The sequence below is a fragment of the Dromaius novaehollandiae genome, chromosome 5, assembly GCF_036370855.1.
Source record: "Dromaius novaehollandiae isolate bDroNov1 chromosome 5, bDroNov1.hap1, whole genome shotgun sequence".
Lineage (NCBI taxonomy): Eukaryota > Metazoa > Chordata > Aves > Casuariiformes > Dromaiidae > Dromaius > Dromaius novaehollandiae.
The window spans coordinates 66622400-66645176 of NC_088102.1; the positions used below are offsets into that span (position 1 = coordinate 66622400).

At 48.3% G+C, this 22777-nt stretch overlaps 1 protein-coding gene across 1 annotated transcript; it reads left to right on the forward strand.

Annotated features, from left to right (window-relative positions):
* Nucleotides 1-3035: 3035 nt before the first annotated feature.
* Nucleotides 3036-22411, forward strand: TH (tyrosine hydroxylase). Its single transcript, XM_026092766.2, has 13 exons — nucleotides 3036-3125; nucleotides 7916-8119; nucleotides 11908-12082; nucleotides 12802-12890; nucleotides 13107-13174; nucleotides 14936-14986; nucleotides 16077-16222; nucleotides 16715-16850; nucleotides 16999-17068; nucleotides 18253-18309; nucleotides 18987-19082; nucleotides 19207-19340; nucleotides 21483-22411. The coding sequence occupies exons 1-13, from the start codon at nucleotides 3036-3038 to the stop codon at nucleotides 21640-21642; spliced, it is 1476 nt and encodes a 491-aa protein (XP_025948551.1). The 3' UTR covers nucleotides 21643-22411.
* The last annotated feature ends 366 nt before the right edge of the window (nucleotides 22412-22777 follow it).

The following is a 22777-nucleotide window of genomic DNA, read 5'->3' on the forward strand; positions in this document are numbered from 1 at the left end:
GAGCATTTCTTATATGTGATTTATGAATATGTTACAGCTGTCTGCAGGAGGGCAGAATGACTTGTTCTCATCCCATATTTATTGAAGTACTTTACTAAATTTCTCAATCTTTTACATAAACTGACATTTTAAGACTATCCTTTGAGCAACTTGATTACAAATTTGAATAACTGGAACTTGCTTTGATGACTGATTTTAGGTTTAGCATCCCCTACAAATGCTGTTCTAAAAAGCCCTTTAAACTAAGTCAGTTACTAAAAATAAAAGGTCTATCAAAATGATTTTTGTTTTTTATTTTAAGGTAAGAAAACTGTGTGAAGGAAAAGAGTTTAAGTTCATTAAATATTCTGAAATTTGTCTTTGTCTTGAAATTAAACTAAAACCCCCAAATCAAAAATGTTGAAATTTTATGTTATACTACACACTGTTTTGAAGTGTAAGGCAATGCAGAGGAGTTCAGTCCGAATGAAAAATTTCTTTGATAAAAATATTCAAATGCAGTTATTAGAACTCTCCTCCTGCCCAACTCTCTTTTTCTTTCCTAAACGAAATTCCAGTGAAACTGGCCAATCTTAGAAAACCTTTTCATTGTAAAAATCTCCTCTTGCAACAGTATATCACACTGACAAAGTCTCTGAATGTTTTTTATCAAGTATTTCTTGAATACTTAGCCTAACTGCAGCTTGCCCAACTTGTCTTCTTTGCAACTTAATGCTATATTACCCAATACATTTGCATGAAATTGCCTGGCCTGGCTATAAAAGGCATTGAACGGCTTCACGGGAAAAGCAAACAGTTAATGGCTGGAAGAGGTATCTTTGCCTTCTTTGCATGTTTACTTTATGAGCACCTTAATGGAGTTAGGGAATCCCCAGTGAGTGCTCTTCACTGATCTATAATGTGAAAGACATGTAAGTTTTATTTCTTTTGCCTCTTTTGGAGTTGCTTCTTGTTAGTGCCAGACCTCTTAGGACTTCTAGCAGTCAGCAATTCATTCTGGGTTTTTTTTTGTTTTTTGTTTGTTTGTTTGTTTTTCCAAGGACTTGTGAAATTTAATGTAAAGACTAGCTTTACTAGGAGCTGTGCTGGGTTTTACATGAACACTGTCCCAGAGTCATTCCAAAAAGCCATTTGGTCCCTTAGCCAGGAGGAAATCAATGACCGAGCATGTGGCCGTTGCGGTGAGCCTTCACTTGCTTCTTAGGTCAAAACACTCTCTTGGCTGCAATTCGAAGCAACGCTGGTGATGTCCAGGTCTTCTTTTCTCTGCGCCCTCCGAGAAAATGGGCTGACAAAGCTCCCGAGAAGGGGCACGCGGCAGTGAGCCCAGCAGGACGCCTGCCTAGGCTGCGGGGCAGGACCGAGCACTCTTATCTTGGAGGTATTGCTCACACCCTGGGCTATCTGGCTACCAAGGCCCACCTCTGTCAGCAGCACAAACCAAAGCCACCATAGGCCTGCACTGATTCGGACCCCCCCAAGTGCTGCTTCTTTCCCAAGGAGATCCTGGAATTCCAGGTGATGCTTTTCCATCACTCGCTCCTGCAAGTTTGGTGGGGTTTTATCTCATATTTCAAGCATCCAGGGTTTAGCAGAGGGCAAACAGAAGGTTTAAGGGACTCAGAGGGATTATGGATGTAATTAAAGCAAAACCAGGGGCTATTCTGAGTGTGTGTGAAGCGGTCCTGCACGTGAGGCAGGAGAGGCCGGGGAGAGAAGAGCTCCTGCCTGCCGCTTAACTCGCTCCTGCAGTTCCCGTTTGGGAGAAGAGCAGGGTGTTTCCAGCACCAGCAAGAAGACCATCCCGGCTGGCTGACTTGAGTCAAAATTAATTTCTGCTCGCTACTGGACCAACTTTTTAGCTGCTGCCAACTGCTGACTTCGCAGCCGACCTGCACCACCTTCCAGCCTGCTAGGCTCTCCCAGGATGCCTTAACGGGGCCGGCAGCGTTTTCGTGCTGCCTGCACCCCGGGCTTTGCAGGAGACGGCAAAGCAGCAAGAACTTTGCAGCCTTGAGGAGGGCAATGGGCCACTGATCCTCTGGCACCGCAAAAATCATCAACACCATTGGCACAAACTCAGCTCTCTTGCTGGAAGGGAGAGGGGCCACGGAAAGGCAGGGCCACTAACGGGAGCCAGGTATCTTTGAGAGATGACTTCAAAAGCAACACCGCGGACAGTCAAGGCTGTTGGGGAGCTCTCCCACGAGCGGCTGGTGAAGTGCCACCGGCTCCCCGGCCACCGGGATTTCTGCCAGCCGATAGCCTGTGCGCTAGTGCTGCCACGCTCGCACGAAGCAGGGCTGTGCTTTCACGCAGCATCCATCCGGAGTCGGGGAGCGGCTGCAGATCCCGCAGGAGGAGAAGGCTACGTTTGCACAGGGCATGCAGTAAAGCACAAGCCCAGGGACAGATCCTGAGCTGCCACCAAGCCTTACAGCCCCTGAGATCCTCAGGCATCTGCTTTTCAGGGATTACAGCAAGAGGAGCAAAACCCCTTGGAAGGCAGAATTTGCTCCAGCGCAGGCATTGGGGAAAACTAGTGTTATTTTCCTATTCCTTCGCTGCCTTCACTACACAGTCAGAAGGCAAACAAGGATAAAAGGCTAGAGAGGGCCGAATCTCTTCCTTCCTTTTATTTTGTGCTTTCACTGATCAAAATCCCTTCATGCAACTCCAAGCTGGGAAAGCAAGTGTGCCGGATGGAAACGCAGCGAAGGAGCGAACTCCTTCGAGAAGGGGGGTGGAAAACCAGAGAGCAGAGAGCTTTTGGGTGCCGGCAAACAACTGTGCGTGGGGGAGCGGCTGGTCTGCGAAGGCAGGGTGTCTGCAATCTTCCTAGCAATTAGATTTAATGGGACAGAAACGTTTCTCTCCTTCACGTCCCCTCCTCCTCTCAGCCCGAGGGGGAGACAGGAGGGAGGTGATGATGAGGGGGGGGGGAAGATTTGAAAGAGTCTTTGACGTCAGCCCTGCCCTATAAAAGGCTGGCAGGGAGAGGAAAAGCTGAGAGCAGAGCTCGTGGAGGAGCAGAGATGCCAACCCCTAACATCTCCACCTCTGCAGCCAAAGGCTTCCGCAGGGCCGTGTCCGAGTTGGACTCCAAGCAAGCTGAGGCCATCATGGTAAGACAACCCTACCCCGACCCCTCCCTCTCCCTCAGCAAACAGCACTCGCTACGCTAGCTGCAGGCAACGGCAACCAGGGATAGACAGACCAACACGGTCTCGGTCAGAGTTTCCTCGCCTGGGCATCTCCAGGCTCCGGACTGGCAAAATAAAACCATCCAAACAATTCCCACTGCCTAGGCATACATGTGAAATGCAAACATTAGGAAGGCAAAAGCGAAAACTGATGCACCCCCCCCCCCCCCCCCAACCAAACGCGACTAGTGCAACCCGTAGAACGAAGGCAGGGATAGCAAGGACTCCCCAGGGCGCAAGGCAATGGGAAACCTTAACCCTCTCCTGATTTCAAGGCAAAAAACTGCAGAGGTTTTTTTTGTCTGTTCCAGCATAACAAAAAAGTGCATTTTTTATTCCAGACAACATACAAGGTATAGACAATTTAAGTCAGTTTGTTTGTTGTTGCCTTGTCCTCGGTCTTGTTCTCTCCCAATACATCCTTCCCCCAATTCAGTTCCCACCTTCCCTGCCACATTTAGGGCCCTAAGCTTAGCCCGGGGAATATTTCAGCACATGGTAAAGCTATAAGTGCAAGGGAAAGGAGGAAAAAAGTTCATGCTGAGCTGTCAAGTGCCTTTAGAAAGCAAAGCCAGGCGAGCCAGTTGCACTGGCTGCGGGGACGTGGGCATTTTCCTACCTAACCCCAGCGAACGTCAGGGGAGACATGAGAAGCACGGATACGCCTGGACACAGGACAGCCATGGGGATGGAAAATGTGGCTGTCCTGCAGGTGACCGCGGAGGACCGCAGCAGCAACGGGGAGAGCAAAGGCTGCTGCGGGGACGGGGGAGACAGCTTTGGAAAGGGGGTTTTAGTGCATGTGGAGAGCCTGCCCTGAAAAACCAGAGCATTTGCTGCACTTGGAGCACACATAATTGAAGTAACACCTATTGCTTCAAACACCTGTGTGCTCTGCTGAGCAGCGACAGTACCGTCACGTCTCCCATCAGTAGAGAAAAGTAGCTCCGCAGAAACCCAGATCGGGAGATTTTTCTTGCCTTGCATCTTCCCTATCTTTTTTCTAGTTCAGCAGCCAGCAGGCCAGTTGCTGAGTTCCCCATTTCTCTCCCCTGTGCCTCGGCTTTTTTCACCCACTCTTCTCTTAGCCCTGCGTAATGCTGTGACTTGGGAAAACCAGCCACTGTGTGGGCAACAAAAGGTGTTTTGGAGAGTGCAGTGCACTAGGAAGGGAAGAAGAGTTAGGAAACAAAGAGATAAGCCTGTTTTCCCTAAGAAATAAAAATCAGGGAAGGCTTCCGTCTTACAGAAGCTTTTTCTTTCTGGGAAAATAGTGAATATTTAAGTGGTTCTTAGAAAACTTGTATTTTCCAGGCAGCTGGTCAAGTCAGTACTTGAGACATTTGTCCCTCTCTGGAGAAGGGCAGGGGGGTTAGCTATTACATGGGCCGGGATACTGCTCAGTGTTTGCCTGGGGAACGGGATGCTGGGCAGAGGGGCCAGAGGGAAGAGGCTGTATCAGGCGTATCGGCAGCAGCAGGGCAGCCTGCCTGCTCCTTCAGTCTAGAGCAGGTGTGAAACCTCAGCCCCTCTCTGAATCCCTCCCTTGAACGGCAATTTTCAGAACAAAAAAAAAAAAAAAAAAAAAACCACCCTGTTAGGACTGCATTGAGAGTGAGCAGCGCGAAAGGCTTTGCCCTTTCCTCTTATTTGGAGGAGGAGATCTCCACAGTCCTCTTATTTATTTTGATAAATATGATTGATTGATATGATTCGCCAAGAGGTGTGACAGGGGACGGCACGAGCCCCTGTCCCCACGCGGTGCCAGCGGGCCGTGGCCGAGGGCTGCCCAGCCCCTGCCCTTGCCGCTCTCCTCCAGCAGCTCCGGGCAAGGGCCGGGACCTTGGAGGGGAAACGGTGCAAACTCAGGGGGAAAAAAAGTCTTCCCCCAAAGAGCTTTACAATCGCAGAACTCATCTGCGCTGGAAGGTGCGTTACGCACCGGCTATTCCAGCTAAACCACTGCTCAGAGATAAAGCTCACACCACAGGAAGCTCTTTTCCTGTATATTTACTCTTTCTGTTGCTAGTAGTTTTTAGAAGACACCTCTGGGCTGCGGCTGCAGCAGGGCTGTCGTCACAGCACGTACAGGTATACGCAGCCAGCAGACAGCAAAACAGCAGGAAGGGCTGCCGGGGAAGCACCGGTGAGATGTTACTGTCCCCAGGTTACACAGCAGGACTTATTCTTCAAAACTCCTGCCTGTTTGCCGGACGGTTACGAACAGTAAGCGTGGGAGAAAGCCAAAGTACTTGAATTCGGAGTCATATTTTTAATGTCTCTGCTCTGGCTGGGCGCTCTGAGTTGTGGCCGTTTCAAAGAAGCAACGATTAACCCATCCTTTGTACCAGGCTGGTCTCCCTATGAGACCCAGGCTGCAGATAGGCAAACTGATGCTTTGCAAAGCCAGACTGAATTTCCACGTGTAGCTAGGCAGGCACTCGGGTGGCCAGCCGGCAAGGCGGTTCAGAGACACCGCCACCGCGGCATCGGGAGAAAGGAAGGCGTTTATCACAAGAAATCAGTCTGGCTAGTTTGCAAACAAGAAGAACGATTCCTAATTTCCAGCAAAAGCAGGCAACCCCCCCGGGAGCGCAGACGCGAGGGGCGGCGGGGAGGACGGAGAGCTGGAAAGCCAGGCGGGACCGAGGGCGCAGCCGAGGCGGCAGGCAGCCCCCTCCCATCTCTCCCCTCCCAAACCAGGTGCAGCCTTCGCCTTCCAGCCGCGCCGATCTTCAGCGTATTTATTGAAGCTCCTTCCTGCCGGTTTTTAAGCTGATTTGCAGCCTGTGGGTTAGGGGCTTCCCCCCACCCCCTCCGCACAGCCCCAGCCAGCGGCAAAACCTGCCGCACTTCTGCGCCGCGGGGCACAGCGCGATGAACACCTTTAGCCGAGGAGCTGCCTGGCTTCGGACCACCGCAGAGTCAGTTACTGTGGCTAGTGCAAGACTGTTTGCCCTGCTTATTGCAGGCACTTTAAAGCAAACACTGGCTTAACTTTAAACAGAGGAGCGATAAAAAAACACCCGCTTAAGGCTGAGCGCGTGCTTACCAGCTTTCTAAAGTTAGGGCTCAGGATACTTATTAGATGTCTTCTCTCTTTGGGTATGAGTACTGTAGATTCAGACAAGCTGCAATATGAGCTTATTTATTAGAAAGTGTTTTTCTGTGCCACAAGGAATAAAGCGGTTGAGGATCAGCAAATATAATTTCCAAAAGGTATCTTTATTAAAAAAAGGACTGGGTAGAAGTGCGTGGGCTGGTGCCTGGGTGTGCAGCATTTTTCAGGCTGCATTTAAAATGTCAGAGGGAACCCCTGAAGCTGGTTTTACACTAATAAATCATCCAAGAGGATTTTCAGAGAAAACATTTGTTACTGATGGTGTGTTTGGAAAATCAGAGAGAAAAGGGGTTTGGTAATCGAGCTGGCTATATTTTTCAGAGGAAAAGATCCTCCAGATTTTCACAAGGTAGACTGATGAGCATGTTTCTCTTTTCTAAATATTTTGAAGGGAATTGGAGGAAAAACTGCAGCCAGTGTGACTCTGTATGAGCCCGTATGTGCTGAAAGTCTTTATGGGCTGCTCCTTCTTCGCTGCCGTCCCAGGTTTCTTTTGGCAAGTTCTGAGAGTTTGCCATATGGTTTGGATACTGAACACAGAAAACTGGAACCACGTGAGCCGCCTCTAAATACAAAACTGACTTGAAAAATGACCGGAACAAATAAGCTAATATTTTGGCTATTTGTGTAATCAAGGAAGCAACAGTGATGGAAATAGCTTGTTGCTCACTGTAAATATAAAACAGGTAACCTAACATGACCCCAAGCACAAAGATGCAGCATTTCGGGTGCAATTACAAGTAACAGACGTCTGAAGGAGTCTGTCGGGACAAAAATGAATCTACGGCACAGTGGGGAGCGGGAGAAATTTATTCTCTGGCGTAAATGGACGTGGCTCCAATTACACTTCAGTGGACAGGCATCCACTTAATGTCAGAAGAAAATGGCTCTGCAATGTGTTTTAAGTGGCAGTAAATAATTATAAGTAAAAGGCTGTTAGGCTGCCAGGGTGCCTGCCCCTCGAAGCGTGGCTGGAGAGCGGTGCAGCGCACGGGCAAAGCGGTGCAGAGAGGGCGTGCGTGAGGTTGGCGTGAGGATGTGTGTGCTGGGGTGCTGCGCAGAGAGCACCGAGGAGGCAGCGATCTCAGGCTGACGATCAGGCTGAACCCTGGAAGCGGTTTAACTAAGCTGCCATGCTAATACACCAGCAAAGAGACACAGCAGCAGATGAATTTGTGCTTTTTGGTGTGTGCATCAGTTGCCCTCCCCGCCCCCCCAGTACATCTTTCCTCTCAGGTAATATCATGTTTATCTAACACCTCTCCACTTGAGCTCATTAGGCACGTGAGAACTGAGTGAGACTTTTTTCCCATTTTTAGTTTTCAAAAGATACTGAAAACTATTGATAGGGAAGTTGGGGGAGAAGTCCTCTCCAGGCATACTGCACAGATACGTCCCAAAGCTTCACTTTTCCAAAGAAATTATTTCTAAAGCTCAGCCCTCATCACTAGACCTTCCTCTTCAAAGCCAGACAAGTCAGTCCAAATTTCTCCCTCATGTGCTGCTCACACCTCAGCCAGCTGTCTGTGATACCCTCTAATCTCACATACATCTCTACCAGAAAGGCTATTTATTTCTGTTCTGCCTTCAGTCTCCGCGGTTTATTGGTAGACGTCAAAGCCTCATCGAAGATGCCAGGAAGGAAAGAGAGGCTGCAGCTGCAGCTACCGATGCTGCGGAGTCCACAGAAACCATTGTCTTTGAGGAGAAGGATGGGAGAGCCATGCTGAACCTCTTTTTCATGCTCAAGGGAGCCAAGACTTCACCACTGTCCCGTGCGCTCAAGGTGTTTGAGGTGAGTTCCTAACCTGTTATATCAGACTCAAGGAATGCACTAGACATTTGGTGGTCACTCAGTGAGAAACATCACTTCAATCTACTAGAGAAGAGTCAGACTAGTCTGCCTGCTGCAGGCTCTCCACTAAGTCTCTGCATGATCTCCCCACACTCATGCCAGTCCCCTTTGCTGTGCTCATGCCCCTAGAGCACCCTCTCTCACTTGGAATCACTAGGAATGAGCCATACCTCCACCCGACAGTGCTTTGGTTATAGTCCTCTGTCCCTTAATTACGAGAGCCAGCCACCCAGCTTTGCACCTACAGTTCACATCACCCGGGAGCCAACCACACAGCTGCACACCCGCAGTTCACAGCCCTGTGGCTTGTAGTGAACTCTGACAGCACCCTCTACTGCTCGGCACTTCAGCTTCATGCGCTGGTCTGATCACACCTGCAAAACATGCGGCGTGGTTTGCACGGCTGCAGAGCGAACCCCCTTGCATGGTATTGATCAGCTTCTCGGTCAACGCGTTGACTGTCTCTGAAAGACATCACTGCATTGATCCTTGGTCAAAGAGTTACGGGACCAGCTTCACCCTGGGTGTAAAATGGCGTATTGATTTCCAAAGTACTTCCCTACTTCAGGGATGAATTTGATTCATGTGTAAAAGGTTGTGCTGGTTCCTCTCCAGAGATACACTGTGCGTATAGTTTTCATATCATGGGGGATTGGTAATTATTAGAGCTTTTTTTCCCTAGCCAGGAATCAAAAGCTTCATTATCTTGGATATTGATACCATGAATGGAAAGACTTACTGAAATAAGGTCTGACTATTTAAACAGTAGTCAAAACACAATGACTTGTGTTTATATAGTACATTTACATCCAGAAGGGTTCAAAAGCAGTTTGCAAACCAAGGTTCTGAGCTATGTTTTATACACAGCACTTTAAAATTCCATTGTCTTCAGCAGTGAGAGGAGAGGAGAATTCATTCCTACGAGACAGTCGTGCAGGGTGTGAGGGACCTCTGGAGGTTTCTGGTCCAACCTGATGCTCAGAGCAGGTCCAGTCACAGCAGGTTGCTCAGGGCTATGCCCATTGTGTTTTGAATACCCCCAAGGACAGAAATCCCACAACCTGTCTGAGCCCCCGGTCCAGTGTTTGACCACCCTCATGGTAAATATTTTTTCTTTTCTTCAGTATCCTTGGTTCCAACTTGTGCCCGTTGCCTACTGTCCTACCACTGTGCACTTCTGAGAGAATCTGGCTCCTTCCACACCCTCCCAACAGGCAGCTGTAGACATTAAAAAAGTGTCCCGTCCATCTTCACTTTTTAAGACTGAACAAATCCAATTCCCTCAGCCTCTCCTTGTGTTTCATTGTGCTCCAGCCCCCTGACTGTCTTTGCAGCCCTCCAGTGGATCTGCTACAGCACATCAATGCCTTTCTTATACACGACACAGCACTCCAGATGTGGTCTCCTAAGTGCTGAATAGAGGGGAAGAATCATGTCCCTCAACCTGTTGCCTACTGTCTTGCTAATACAACTCAGTACATAGTTGGCCTTTCTCATCACAAGGGCACACTGTTAGTCCATGCAGTAATACAGACAGTTACGAAATAACACTTTCTTTCCCCATAAAATGCAATCATTTCTGGGGTAAAATCAGATCACCAGCAACACCACACAGCAAGAGCACTACCTTATAGCGGTAAACACACAAAAAGTGTTTGGGGGAGATAAGTATTTCTCTGAAATTGTAGAACATTCTAGCTATTTATTGCCCATCCAGTAGCATCTTTGTCAATCTTATGAAAAGCATTTAAGGATCTTCAACAATTACAAAGTATCTTGTATCTCCTTTAAAAGAAGGGCATATTCTGGGCAACATATTGTTCTTGTCTCGAGACCAAAAGGGTCCCTAAGACAAGACTGTGAGACAAAACCCTTGGAATTGCCATAGTTGTAGTCTCCTTCCTAGGAGAAACGCACAGCTGTCAGAGAAGGTGTGAAAAATCCTTCAGCATATCATTCTGCTTAGCAGGTACAAAACATGGAAGTATAAGCTCTTGTACTAGGAAGATTTTATATTACACTGGTTTTAAAGTCTATAATTTAAACAATTTTTAAGCATCAAGCAAGAAGTAGGGGCAGCTTATGTTCAAATAATACTTGTTTCCTCCTGGAGCAATTTGCTTGCTGTGTCAAGAGCTCTCCTGGTAAAAAAGCTCTTTCAGCTTGTCACGGAGAGAGCTTTAAAGATAATAAAAAGACAAGCATGTCAAGTCACAATAGAGGAAGATTCATTTCCCAGATCCCTCTGGCAATGCAGGTACAAGATATGAAAGCAGACGGGCATAATGACATTTGCCTCATCATGAACCAGGCTGCAGGGAAGCTGGTTTCACTCTGCTGTATGTGTTACATGCAGCCAAAGCATAGGTAATGCAATCACAGCTGTCAGATTAATGCAAAGGTATTGATTGTTGAGGGGACAATGTAATAGTGAAGTTGGTAGGTACATTCAAAAACACAGTCCTAAATTTAATTTACCTGTGGCATTGCATCTGTTCCTTCTCATCTTTCTGCCTGTGATTAACAAAAGAAATCATATGCCTTCCTCTACTGAGGATCTTCCAGAGACATTGGAAAGGTTGGGTCATTGCCCGGGGACCCAGGCTTGCACTGCCAGCTTTCACTGAGCTAAAGAAAATATCCACAAATCTACCAGGGCCTTTGGGAAGACTGTAGACTCCACTTTGCCCCTCTCTATTCTTTGAATTCAGTTCTGATAAAGAGTGGCAAAGTAACACTGCTGAAGACTTGGCAGAGCTCATGAACAGTCTGGATGTGGGCAGAACAAACTTCCCTCATGAACTTCTTTCTCCTCTCCTTGAGGGCACTTATAAGAATAAAATTATTTCAATTGGCATTGCCATTTTGAACATTGGGATGCAAATTCTTCTGGGGTCTTTACATCAGCGCCTGTTGATAGGAGGGAGGCCAGACTTTTCTGATGTAGGCCACGGAGCAGCAATCAGGTGGCTGTTACCTCCCACCCGTGACCACCTTGAGGGTGACCATAAATGTATGATGCAGGTTGAAATCCTGCCTCACATGGAACTAGTTGTTCAACCTATCTGCTTGCAGTTTTTTTTGGTGGATGGGTTAATAAAATGTAAGGTGATTGCAGCAGATCCATTTTGGCCGTAAACAAAGCAAACAAGGAGATTTGAAGGGGGGGAGTTTTCTCCATGCAGCTGCACTGGGAGCCTTCAACACTCAACACTGCTTCCCAGCAGCTTCCTTGAAGTGAAGGCAGTGCAAGGAAGGAGCCTGAGAGCTCCATGGTCTTCCCTGATTTGGGCCGAGGGCGGGGGGCTGCGGCGAGTGTCCGGCGGCGGCGGCGGTTTCAGCACCCTGGCCAGCGCCGCCCCCGCCGGGCTCCGCGGAAGCGAACCCTTTTCGGGTTAAATTACAAAAAAACTCCCTTGCCTTAAGGGAGAAGTTAAAGGAAAGGGGTAACAGTATTTTGCCATATGGATTTCCCATCTTGATAAGGTCACGTTTGCCTCCGAGAAAGTTTTCAGCTGGAAATTGCTAACCAGCCCCACGGGCTGCCAGTCCAGGATGAAAAGCTGTGGTATTAATGGATAAGTGTGTTCATCCCAGTTAAAAAAAAGAATAAAAGGATAACCCTCGCCCAAAGTATCCATACGGACATTTTTGAGAAGTATTGATATGTGTTTCGAATGTTAAAGACTTCTTTAATGCTTTTGTTCTCCTTTCCCATGTTCTAAAAGACGTTTGAAGCTAAAATTCACCACCTGGAGACCAGGCTTAGCCGAAAGCCCCGTGAAGGGACCAATGAACTGGAATATTTTGTACGGTGTGAAGTCCACAGCTCTGACCTCAATACTTTCATTAGCTCCATCAAGAGGGTAACAGAAGAAGTGAGGACCACTAAGGAAGACAAATGTAAGGAACTTAAAAACTGTTTGACTTTCATGCAGAGACTGATCCTTAGAAACCAGAGTAGAGACTTTGTTATTCACAAGGGATTCTATATCTGGGTTGTCTGGAGACGACCCTCACAGTATTGTTTAACTGTTGTTTCTTCATAGCCCTTGTAATCCAGATCCGTCACTGTGAGGTAGTTTACAAGGGCATCTCTCTTGTGACCTGATCATGGAGGTAAACACCTTAGAGAGAAAGCCTCTGCTGACTGCCATCAGGACATACCAGAGCAGAAAGGGTTTGTTCTTTTGCAACCTAGTCCATGATACACTTAAGCTTCTGCAACAGAAGTAATGATAAGAGATTGCAAAAACAAACAAAAACCAGAGGTCCAACAGGATTCTTAGTATCCAAAGGTATTCTCAAAGTCTGGAGTCTTTGAGTATGATCCAATTTGGTCGTCTTGTTTACCTATGTCAGAAAATGCTCTTTTGAGAGGCAGGCAGGGAAGTCATGAGATGGAGATTATGGCATTAGAGCTGACTGTGGGGCTGGAGCATTGAGAGTGAGGGACCACAGCCAAGGAAGTACAGTTACATCATGTGCGGTTGTGTATGTGTATGTGCTATGTCAGGTCACACATGTACGGTTGAACATCACAGCCCATTCTCAGCACGGGATGCTCAACTTTCACTTCTGCAGCCACAGTTTTTTTTTTTTTTCTCTCTCTCTCCCCACAGTCCACTGGTTTCCCAGAAAAATCTGTGAATTGGACAAGTGTCACCACTTGGTCACTAAGTTTGACCCTGACTTGGATTTGGATCACCCGGTGAGTTAGCCTGTGTGGGCATGTCCGCACATTCAAGCCCTGAGCATTCCCTCAGAAGCAGGGAGGCAGCGAACACCCATTACTGCGAATGGTCAGAAAATTATCATGCAGTCACCATCATGAAAGAAGTTGCTCCAACCAGTGATGAACTTTGCTGGGTAAGAAGTGTTAGTAAATGATTAAAAATCCTGTCTCTGTCCCTATTTGTCATCACAGGGATACTCTGACCAAGTATACCGCCAGAGGAGGAAAACGATAGCAGAAATTGCTTTTCATTATAAGCAGTAAGTCTTTCCTAACATCCACACAGCAGTAATGCCATGTCAGTGCAACCTGTTGGGAAATTATTGTGCTACTTCTATGAGATTTTTCTCTTCTTCGATGACATTTTGTCTTCCCATTCAGCATTGCTAGCTCCTTTTCTGTGCTCCTTCTCTCTGTGTATTCCAATTTCTTCCTGATATAAAACTGTCCATGGTCATTAACTCATATATTCATAAAGCCAGAACAAACCTCCTGCATAACGAAGCTACATATAATTCCATCAGACCCCAAACTTCATTTTGAAATATTGCATCTCTTCTAGAATGACATCTAGTCTTGACTTCAAAGTTTCAAGCACTGAAAAACATAGCCTGTGCTTAGAAAAATTGTTCCAATGGTTCATTATTCTGGCTGTGAAAAATGTGTGTTTTATTTCTAAATGGAATGTCTGTAGCATTAGCTTTCACCCACTGGATCACACGTGCCTTTCTTCTGCTAGACTGAAGAACCATCTGCTGTCAGAATTTTTTTTTAATGGTATTTATAGACCAAATGGTTCACCTCTTAACTGTCTTTGATAAATTAAATAGATTCCAGCAGTGGCTTCATCATTGTCTTACATAGAATTAAGACTATCTCTTGAACTCCTACTTAATACTCCTGTTCTGATGTATCCAGTGATAGCACTCAATCACTCAGCTACAACATCAGACAGAGCTCTAATATTCAGCTGGGTTTTGTAAAATAATCCCTAGATCCTTTTTAGTAACACTGCCTTCCACTGCAGTGTCTCCCTCTCTAAATGGGACTTTAAATGCAGAGTCCTCTAGTTAGCCCTGCTAGAAAGCAGGCTACAGAAATGGTCTGCATTGCCTTTTTGAGCTACCATACAACTGGTCTGATCCCAGCAGTGCTTACTGCTCTATTAATTTCATGTTCTTTGCAGATTCCAAGTCCAGAATATATATATTTATGTTTTTATCCTGTACTCTTATTAAATGCATGGAATGTCATTGTGCCAGCAAGAGAGTCCTGAGGGACCCAGGAAGATGATGCACTCATTTAAGACAAATGACACATCTCATCTGGAGGTTAGCATTTACAAGGTGCCGCGTAACATCCCTTCTGGCTGTAGATGGAATAGAAACTGTGCTTTATCACAGTAATATGTGAATACCTCATCTGTTCAAACACAGAACAGAAGGATTTAGGAAATATGATTGTAAATGATAATGCAGAAAAGGCAGAAGTATCAGTCTTCTTTAGTTCCCACTTAAAATTAATGTTAACATCTTCTTTTCTTGCTGTCTTTACTCTTACTGACCATATATTTTTCTGCAGTTCAAATGTCCTTATTCTTCCCTATTAAATGCTTTTATTTCCTAAGCACTGATTCACTCTGATGGCTTCGAGAATGAATGGAGCCATCAGGTTCCTGCTGTCTATGTTATACATCAACTTCAAGCACATTCTTTTTTTCTTTTTTTTTTTCTGCACAGTTTCCGTTTCCTGCAAAATACTGTACCCGCTAAGCTTTCACTCATTCCTTGTTCATTATAACCTGTGGTTATACTAGTGCTTTTCCTGTGTCCATATATTTGTTGCATCTGTTCAAGTGACCCAGTACCAAAACTCTGCCTTTCCTATCAGCCCCTTGCGTGGTTTAAAGACGATTGAGCAATGTCACGCAGAGCACCTCCTCAAAGGTGCACCTTCCCCAAAGGGAAGAGCAGCCTGGCTTGTGCTCCCCTACTGCCATTAATGGTGCGTTTGCCTTGCAGTGGGGAGCCAATCCCTCACGTGGAGTACACCGCGGAGGAGATCGCTACCTGGTGAGTGCTGATTTAATCTGTGACCTTTATTGGCTTCCACTGCCTGAGGTGGCAATCAATGGAGACACCAAAGCTCCCTGCTCCCTGGCTGCCTGTGAGGAAGGTGCAGACAAAGCATCAGCGCTAGAAGTTGGGAGTTAAAACCTAAACGGTTACGGTGTAATATCTTGAAAACTATATCAGGAATTCAGCATCCTACTTAAAGACCTATTATAAAACCACTCAATGTGGTTAATGTGCATAGTGTTCTACGAGGGTTGTAAGAATCGCGTTAGGGAGAGCTGAGGAGCACCTAGGCAGAGATGATGGAGAGAAGTACATAGTGCTGAGGCCATCTAATAACAGCAGTGATCTTCAGAATTGCTCAGTCACCAAGCTGCAACCAAAACAGCGATGATCTCTCTCCTCCTTTCTCGGGGCTGCACTTTCAGCCTGCCTTCTCCAGGAGTTCCTCCAAGGGATCCTCCACGGGCAGCTAGGTAGGTCAATTTGGAAAATACTTCTCCAAGGGGAAGGTGGCTTAGTGGCAGCCTCCAAACACAAGGAGAGTTATCATAGCTGTGGAGAGAAACATGAGGACAAGAGTGAATATTTGGATCACATCCCACTTGGGGAAAAATTTCCTTTGAGCATTATCACTTCCAGGAGTGTCACTGCAGGCATGTCTCTGAAAACAAGGCTGACTATTAGAATTGATTATTCAGACTTCTAAACAAGGTCATCTCCCATTTATATTAAATGAATTTGTAGTGCGACTTTAGGAATTAACCTACAGGGAATATTTTAATTCCACTTAGTATTTCTTACATGCAACATTGACCTCATATTAGTTCAAGGCCAGAAGCAGGTCAGTACAGATATAATTTTGTTGACATTGCAGACTGATTTGAATGGGGAGTGAGTGTGCATGTGTTTGTGTGTGTGAGTGTACCTCTATGAATGTACAGTGACACATAGACTTACTGGTGTGGAAGGCAAAAAGGAAAAGAAAACCAGACATGTGAGAATTTGACAGCATATAACCAGAGGACAGGAGCAGACCAGACATGCAAAGCCAAACTCTGACCATGTACCTCCTCTTGTTCCGAAGGAAAGAGGTATACAGCACGCTGAAGAGCCTGTACCCCACCCATGCCTGCAAGGAGTACCTAGAAGCTTTTAATCTACTGGAGAAATTCTGTGGCTACAGTGAGAACAACATCCCTCAGCTGGAGGAGGTCTCCCGCTTCCTGAAAGGTGGGTACAGCTCAAGGGGAGGCTAGCGAAAAGCACGGGCAACCTGAAACACTGCTGGGGGCTGATGGAGTGCCAGGGCTCCAGCACGGTGCCAACAACTGCTACAAGGAAACACGGACCCAGAAGAGGAGGGTGTGAGGTGAGATTTGGGAAGAGAGCTGGCAGAGACCTGTGCGTTGCACACACAGGCCAGAGGACTGACTACAGCTGGCAGGGACTGTCAGGTGATGGAAGAGTAGGTAAAGCGGCGGGCTGCCGCTGCAAGCCCAAGCCCACAGTCTCAGTGATCCTTCTGAGCACTTGACCAGCCTCTATGCCAGCCTAGGGAGCAGACGTTGCTGCCTGGTAGAAGTAGAAATGTTAGGTCTGGTGCTGTAGGAGCTCTTTAATTTCCAGCACTGGTGTTTCTGTTGTACATGCTTATAAAACTGGCTACCAGTGCAGCCCCGTGAGCCATAGCACGCTCTGCAGTGACTGCATGAACTGTTTCAGAGAGAACTGGCTTCCAGCTCCGGCCCGTGGCCGGCCTGCTGTCCGCGCGGGACTTCCTCGCCAGCCTGGCCTTCCGCGTGTTCCAGTGCACGCAGTACATCCGCCACGCGTCCTCGCCCATGCACTCCCCGGAGCCGTGAGTACTGCCTAGCCCGGGATGGCCCCCCTCGGCCGAGACAGCTCCCCTAGCACGACAGCTCCCTGGGGATTAACGTTTTGCTTTCTCTCCAGTGTGCAAAAACCTGTGCTAATCATGTTTTCCTCCTTCTCCCGGGCAACGGAAGGGACTGCTGCCACGAGCTCCTGGGGCATGTGCCAATGCTGGCTGACAAGACATTTGCACAGTTCTCTCAGGTACAGCAGATCTTCTGTTTCTTCTCACTGAGAGAGCAGGGGGTGAGATGGGAACCCAAATCTAGCTCAGTCTCACCCTCCCGGCAGGCGGTTCCAAGGATGTTGCCTGGAGGAGAGCTTCTCCTCTCCTAACTTCTCCTGGATTTTCACAGCACTGCAACAGTAGCTGTGCATTGCTTTTTGGGTGCCCAGTCCTAGCAGGAGTTACTGTAGGACACAGCAGTCTGCCCTGAACCACTGACTGCGACAGGAGAGAGGAGCCGCAGCAATACTGTGTGTTCACCCTTCTTATGTGCTGTAGGCAAGTCAGCCATGGGCTTGGCAGCCATTCCCTGCCTCGGTCCCCAAGCCAGCTGACTCCTCTTCGCTTCCAGCTTTCCCCCTGACTGCTCACTCGTTAATTTCGGATGTGTCACTGCCCCCCTAAGCCCTTCTTGTTTTTTCTAAGATTTATTTGTTTTAAGTACAATGTTCAGAAGCCTTAGTCACGAACTGAAAACCCGAATAGAGTAAAAATGTCAGACTCTGCACCAAAGCGTTTTTAATCTGGGCATGACAAAACCATGGCAGACGCCTGAGAGTTCAAGGGAATAATACCTGTCACCTCAAGACAACAAGATAGGTAGCAGTCTGCACCTGAGTGGATGAATCATGTCCTTTTATGTAGTCAGCACAGAAAAGGAAGGCTTGAAGGAAGAGGATAGTGAGGGGGTTTGGTGGTGGTGAAGGAGGAGGATGATGGGCAGCTGCCCCCAAGCATGGCGGGGAGAAGCGGAGGTGTAACACGTGGCAGATGGAGGCTGGGGTTTGGGCTGATCGGAGGCAGGAGCGACCATGCTGTGAACAAGGAGAGCAGGGCAGGTGGGGAAACAGGCCACGAAAAGCTCTGCAAAAAAAGCGTTTCAATGGCAATTTTCAGAAGCACTGAAAATTTTGAACAAATTCCTGATATCAGCTATGAGACATGCAGGCATTTCCAATCCCAACAGCAAAATACTGCTTTTATCCCTCTCAGTGTCTGCAATAAAGTGCTGTAGGACATTTCTGAACTGTTGACTGGTTATCTGTACTAACGGCGTGAGAATGTGATAACTGACCAAACCCCAAAACTCCGGGTTTTAAATGAATCTTGCTGCAGTCGACCAAATCTGTACTGACATCTGCCCCTTCCCTTTTCTTCACAGGACATTGGGCTTGCATCTCTGGGAGCGACTGATGAAGAAATTGAGAAGCTTTCAACAGTGAGTTTTACTTTCAGCATGACTGGGACCCTGATCCTTCTAGTACCGCTTCTGTGACGGCGGGGGGGACTGGTGCACCCTCATCACCCCAAAACTTAATGGTTTAGAGCCTCTCTCTGACATGCCCCAACCCCTGCTCTTTCGTGATGACTGTGCAAAGCAGAGATCAGTTAAAAAGCAGAGCTCACTTGCACATTAACCCAATTTTCGTGGGCACTAGAGTATCATTAAGCATCATATTTCTAAAGACAGCACTGCTGGGACTCTTTAGGATGGGATTAAATTACATCCGTTTCCTTCAGCTCTCCCTTGACAAGGTGAACTGTCCTGCTCCAAGGGCAGTCAGCAGAGACACCGTGCAGTCGCTGCATGCTCGGGGGGACAACCCGGGTAGCAGGGTGTCCGGAAGAGCTTCCACCTACTCCAGCACGGCCGCGGGCTCGTGGCTGGCCCTGGGCTGACCAAGCCTCGAGCTGTGCAACGAGGCGAGGAGGTGGTGCCCCTTGCCTCCCGTGGCTCTGAGCAAGCCGTTTCGCTGCCTGGCTCTGCAGGCCGTGCCAGGTGCTAGTCTGTTTAAACACCCTCTGACCCAGACCTTGGTATAAGGACTCAAAAGCAAGAGGGAGATGAAGAGGAGGACTTGTGTTCCCTATATGTTTTTCTTTTTCCTTTCACAGCTTTACTGGTTTACGGTGGAGTTTGGGCTCTGCAAACAGAATGGGATAGTGAAAGCCTATGGAGCTGGGCTCCTGTCTTCCTACGGGGAACTTTTAGTAAGTCCCAGCAGAACTTGCTTCTCTCTGCTCCAGACCCTCTATAGCTATCTATTTTCCACCTCTGTTTTGCAAGCAAGCTCTGTTCCCTCCATTACCCGCTGGCTTTCTGCTGTTTCTGCAGCACTCCTTGTCAGACGAACCAGAGGTGCGGGACTTCGACCCCGACGCTGCCGCCGTCCAGCCCTACCAAGACCAGAACTACCAGCCTGTGTATTTTGTGTCCGAGAGCTTCAGCGATGCCAAAAGTAAACTCAGGTAGGCTCGGGCAGTGAGGGACACCCAAGCAGGGTGACACAGGGCTACAATATCTCACAAGAGTGCTTGGTACCGCAGTGGCTGCTTTCAGCTAAGGATCTCAGGAGCACTCTGGAAACAAGCATCAGCTAAGTCTTTCAAAACCTAATGCTTAAATAAGCATTAACCCATTTCTATCTGTGACAAAATGACTCTCTAGTTCCCACAGCGCCCAGCTCAAGTCCTTTGGGCTTCCAACATGCCCAAGAGCCCTGTGACAAATGGTGTGTGGAGGAGAGCAGGATGGAGGTGGAGGCAGTCGTGGAGATAAGGCTGAGTGTGCAAAGGAAAGGAAAAATCTAGTGCTAGTTCTTACAGGGAAGAGTTAAAGAAAGCTTCCAGCTCCCAAGGCAGGCAAGGCAGCCTAACTGGGGGCGAGCTGGGGGTCCAGGACTGCCTTCTGTTCACCAGGATACCCTCATTTTCTTGCTATGAGAAGACCGGCTGATAAAGGCCAGGTGCCTGCCCTCCCTTCAGAAGCATTCATTCAAAAAGCGTCGCTCTGAAAACCTGAGTTAGAGGTGGCATTTAGCTTTCTGCCCAGAGAGCTGTGTGGGTTAGAGTTTAAGGAATGAGGTGGAGAACTGCTCAGACTGGTGGCAGTGTTTGAATTTAGGAGGCAGGAAAAACTGAGCTGCTGCTGAGGGGCTTCCTTACCACCCAACCCAGTGCAACTCGCTTGCACCATTTCTGTAACTGAAGTTCGGCTGCTCCAAAGCAAGCACCTGGGGAGCCCATCCTCTCACACAGACTGCGCTGCTTAAAAAGAGACCAAAACCCCAAGCTATTAAGAAAAGTCATTTCTTCATATTTAAAAGGGGAAAATACACCACATATACAGTCCAGATTAGGCTAGGGGGCTTGGACAGTGACAGGCACTTTAAATGATCCTATTTAAAGAGCTCAGAGACCATGTAAGTGCTGCTCAAGAGGTGAAAACAATAAAATGCCTATTTTGTTTGCACTACTGGCAGCTCTGAGGGGCTACAGCCATGGGCCTGATTGTCAGGGCTAACCTGGGAAAAGAGCCCTTTTCCCCAAAGTGTTTTCCAGTGAGGAGCACATTCAGTTCCCTTCCAGGCACCCCCAGAGGTGCTGCTGTACCTGCAGGCTTCAGAAAGACGCAAAGTGAATACACTTGTGCTGGAAAGGAGGCCTGGGGAAGGCAAGCTCTACCTAGGCTCAGACACTGAGATAAGCCCCACTTTAAGGGAGGTAGGTGCTGTGGGTGTTCAGAAACCCACCGGTTTCCCTGTAGCTTTCGCTCCCCTGCACCTTAGGCTGCTCCCTGCACATGCCAGCAGCTTTCCCCCACGTTACCCCGGGTCATCTGCAGAGTCGGTTGAGTCTCGCACCCGGACCATGGCGGTCAGATCAGGCTTTGCCACGGTGTGGGGCACCAGCTCTAGGAGCGGACGCATTTGCCCCAGACTGCGGCAGAGCAGAGCCGCAGCAGCCACAAGAGGGTACCCTAGGCTAAGCCATTCAGGAGAGGAAGGGGGAAGCGGCGAGGGGCTCTCCTGTCCCCGGAGCTGGCTTGTTCCCCCTCTTTCCAGGCATTTTCAGCAGGAGATTTTACCTACGAGTAGCTAAATTTAGATCCCCAAGTCCATTTTTACAGAGTCACCGGGGGGGAAGCATACCTTGTCAAGCATGTAAACGTTAATTTTGGAGCTGAACATGAGAAAATCGCTCAGGAAATCTCACCCTTTGATTACTTGCCCTGAGACCTCCGGGAGCACTCAGCCACATAAAGTAAAAATAGAGGGTTATCTTGGCACAGCTGACAGAGGCAGCAACTTCAGTGCATCTTCCAATTTGATATTTTAGCCCAAGTAAAGAGAGAGGTGGTGGCCCTGGGAAACTGCAGACTCAAACTCAGTCACCCTCACTGAACAGGAGCAATCTCAACTGCTGCTATACCTCCATCAAGCTGCAAAGACGGGAAACATACAGGTTTTGTGCTAACTTAGAAATTTCTGCCCCAGGGAGGCGTTTATCTGTTGTGACTTTATCTGGGGGAGGAGGGAAGAGAAGCAAGAGGGAGCATGTGGCTGCAAGACTCGTGGTTTGCAACAAGGCTCCGGCACCCTTTCCTTCCAGGAGCTACGCCGCTCACATCAAGCGGCCCTTCTCGGTGAAATACGAGCCGTACACCCACAGCATCGAGCTCCTGGACAGCCCGCAGACCATTCGCCACTCCCTGGAGAGCGTAAGGGATGAGCTGCACTCGCTTATTGATGCGCTCAATGTTATCAGTTAATGGGAGAACTGAGCTCTTTCCTTCCCCTCTTCCCTCGCAGCAACGAAACTGCCCGCACCTAGTTCCCGGCTGGTAGCTTCTGTCTTCTCCACACTTTGGCACTGCTGCCTGTCACCGTGCTATCCCAACAGCTTTCTGCATTTGTGTTTAGGGCCAGCTTGGAGGAGGGCAGAGGGACTGAGCAAAGGCCTGCTCATGTTCTTGCTGGTGTTTCTATCGACTTTGAAGCTTAGCACAGACCACAAGCATGGGCCAAGCTACAAAGTTGGTCAAGAGCTATAGTCTAGGCTCCCAGGTGCCAGAAAGAAGAGAGAAGCTGATGGCAGGGGGGAGGAGAAGTGTTTTCAGTTTGAGAGGATAGAGAGGTGTGGTTTTTTAGCCCCAAAGCAATTCCCAGAACAACTCCACTTGAGACCTTCAGTCACCATCATCTGTTGCCTCTTACAGCTCCTCACACTGGAGGGATACAGAGCTGCTCTAGGAATTTTTCTGCCTTAACCCTAAGATGTTTGAAACTTCAGCTCCTGGCCACCACTGAGCTCCTGAGACAGGAGGATGCTCAGGCTTCCATGAGCCCCCCGAGCTGTGCTACCCCGTCAAGCACTGTAGCACCTCTGAACCTCTAAACTGACCTCAGCCAGGAGCTGTTCCTCTCTCTGTCCCTCAGAGAGCAGCCCTCTCAGCCACCAGCACCCATCCCCATCCCAGCAAGAGCCAGCTACCCCAGACTGGAGGGAGGGAGGGGGGCCCCTTCAGGCCCTCTTTTGAAGGCTCTCACCCCCTGCCCACAAGCACCCACACCTGGGACCACTGCTGCCCCTCTGGCCTTCCCCAGGGCCTGACTCTGTAGCACCAATTTACTCCTAACGCCTCCCCCTTATCACCTGTGCACCCTCACGTCTGTTGTAATTTCCCTTTCCCTCACAGAGGGTCGAGTTGGGACGGGACACAGATCACAGGTGACATTTGGCAGACGGCTTTTTACTAGCTAAGCTGTTAGTACGGAGGAATCGAGCTGTGATCATTAACAGCAGATAACTGTGCTCACAGGGCACCCACAGCTGTTGATGCTGATGTGTGCTGGTGGCCTTGGACAGGTTTGGCAGCCTGTTGGTGTCATGAGTTTATTGGTTCT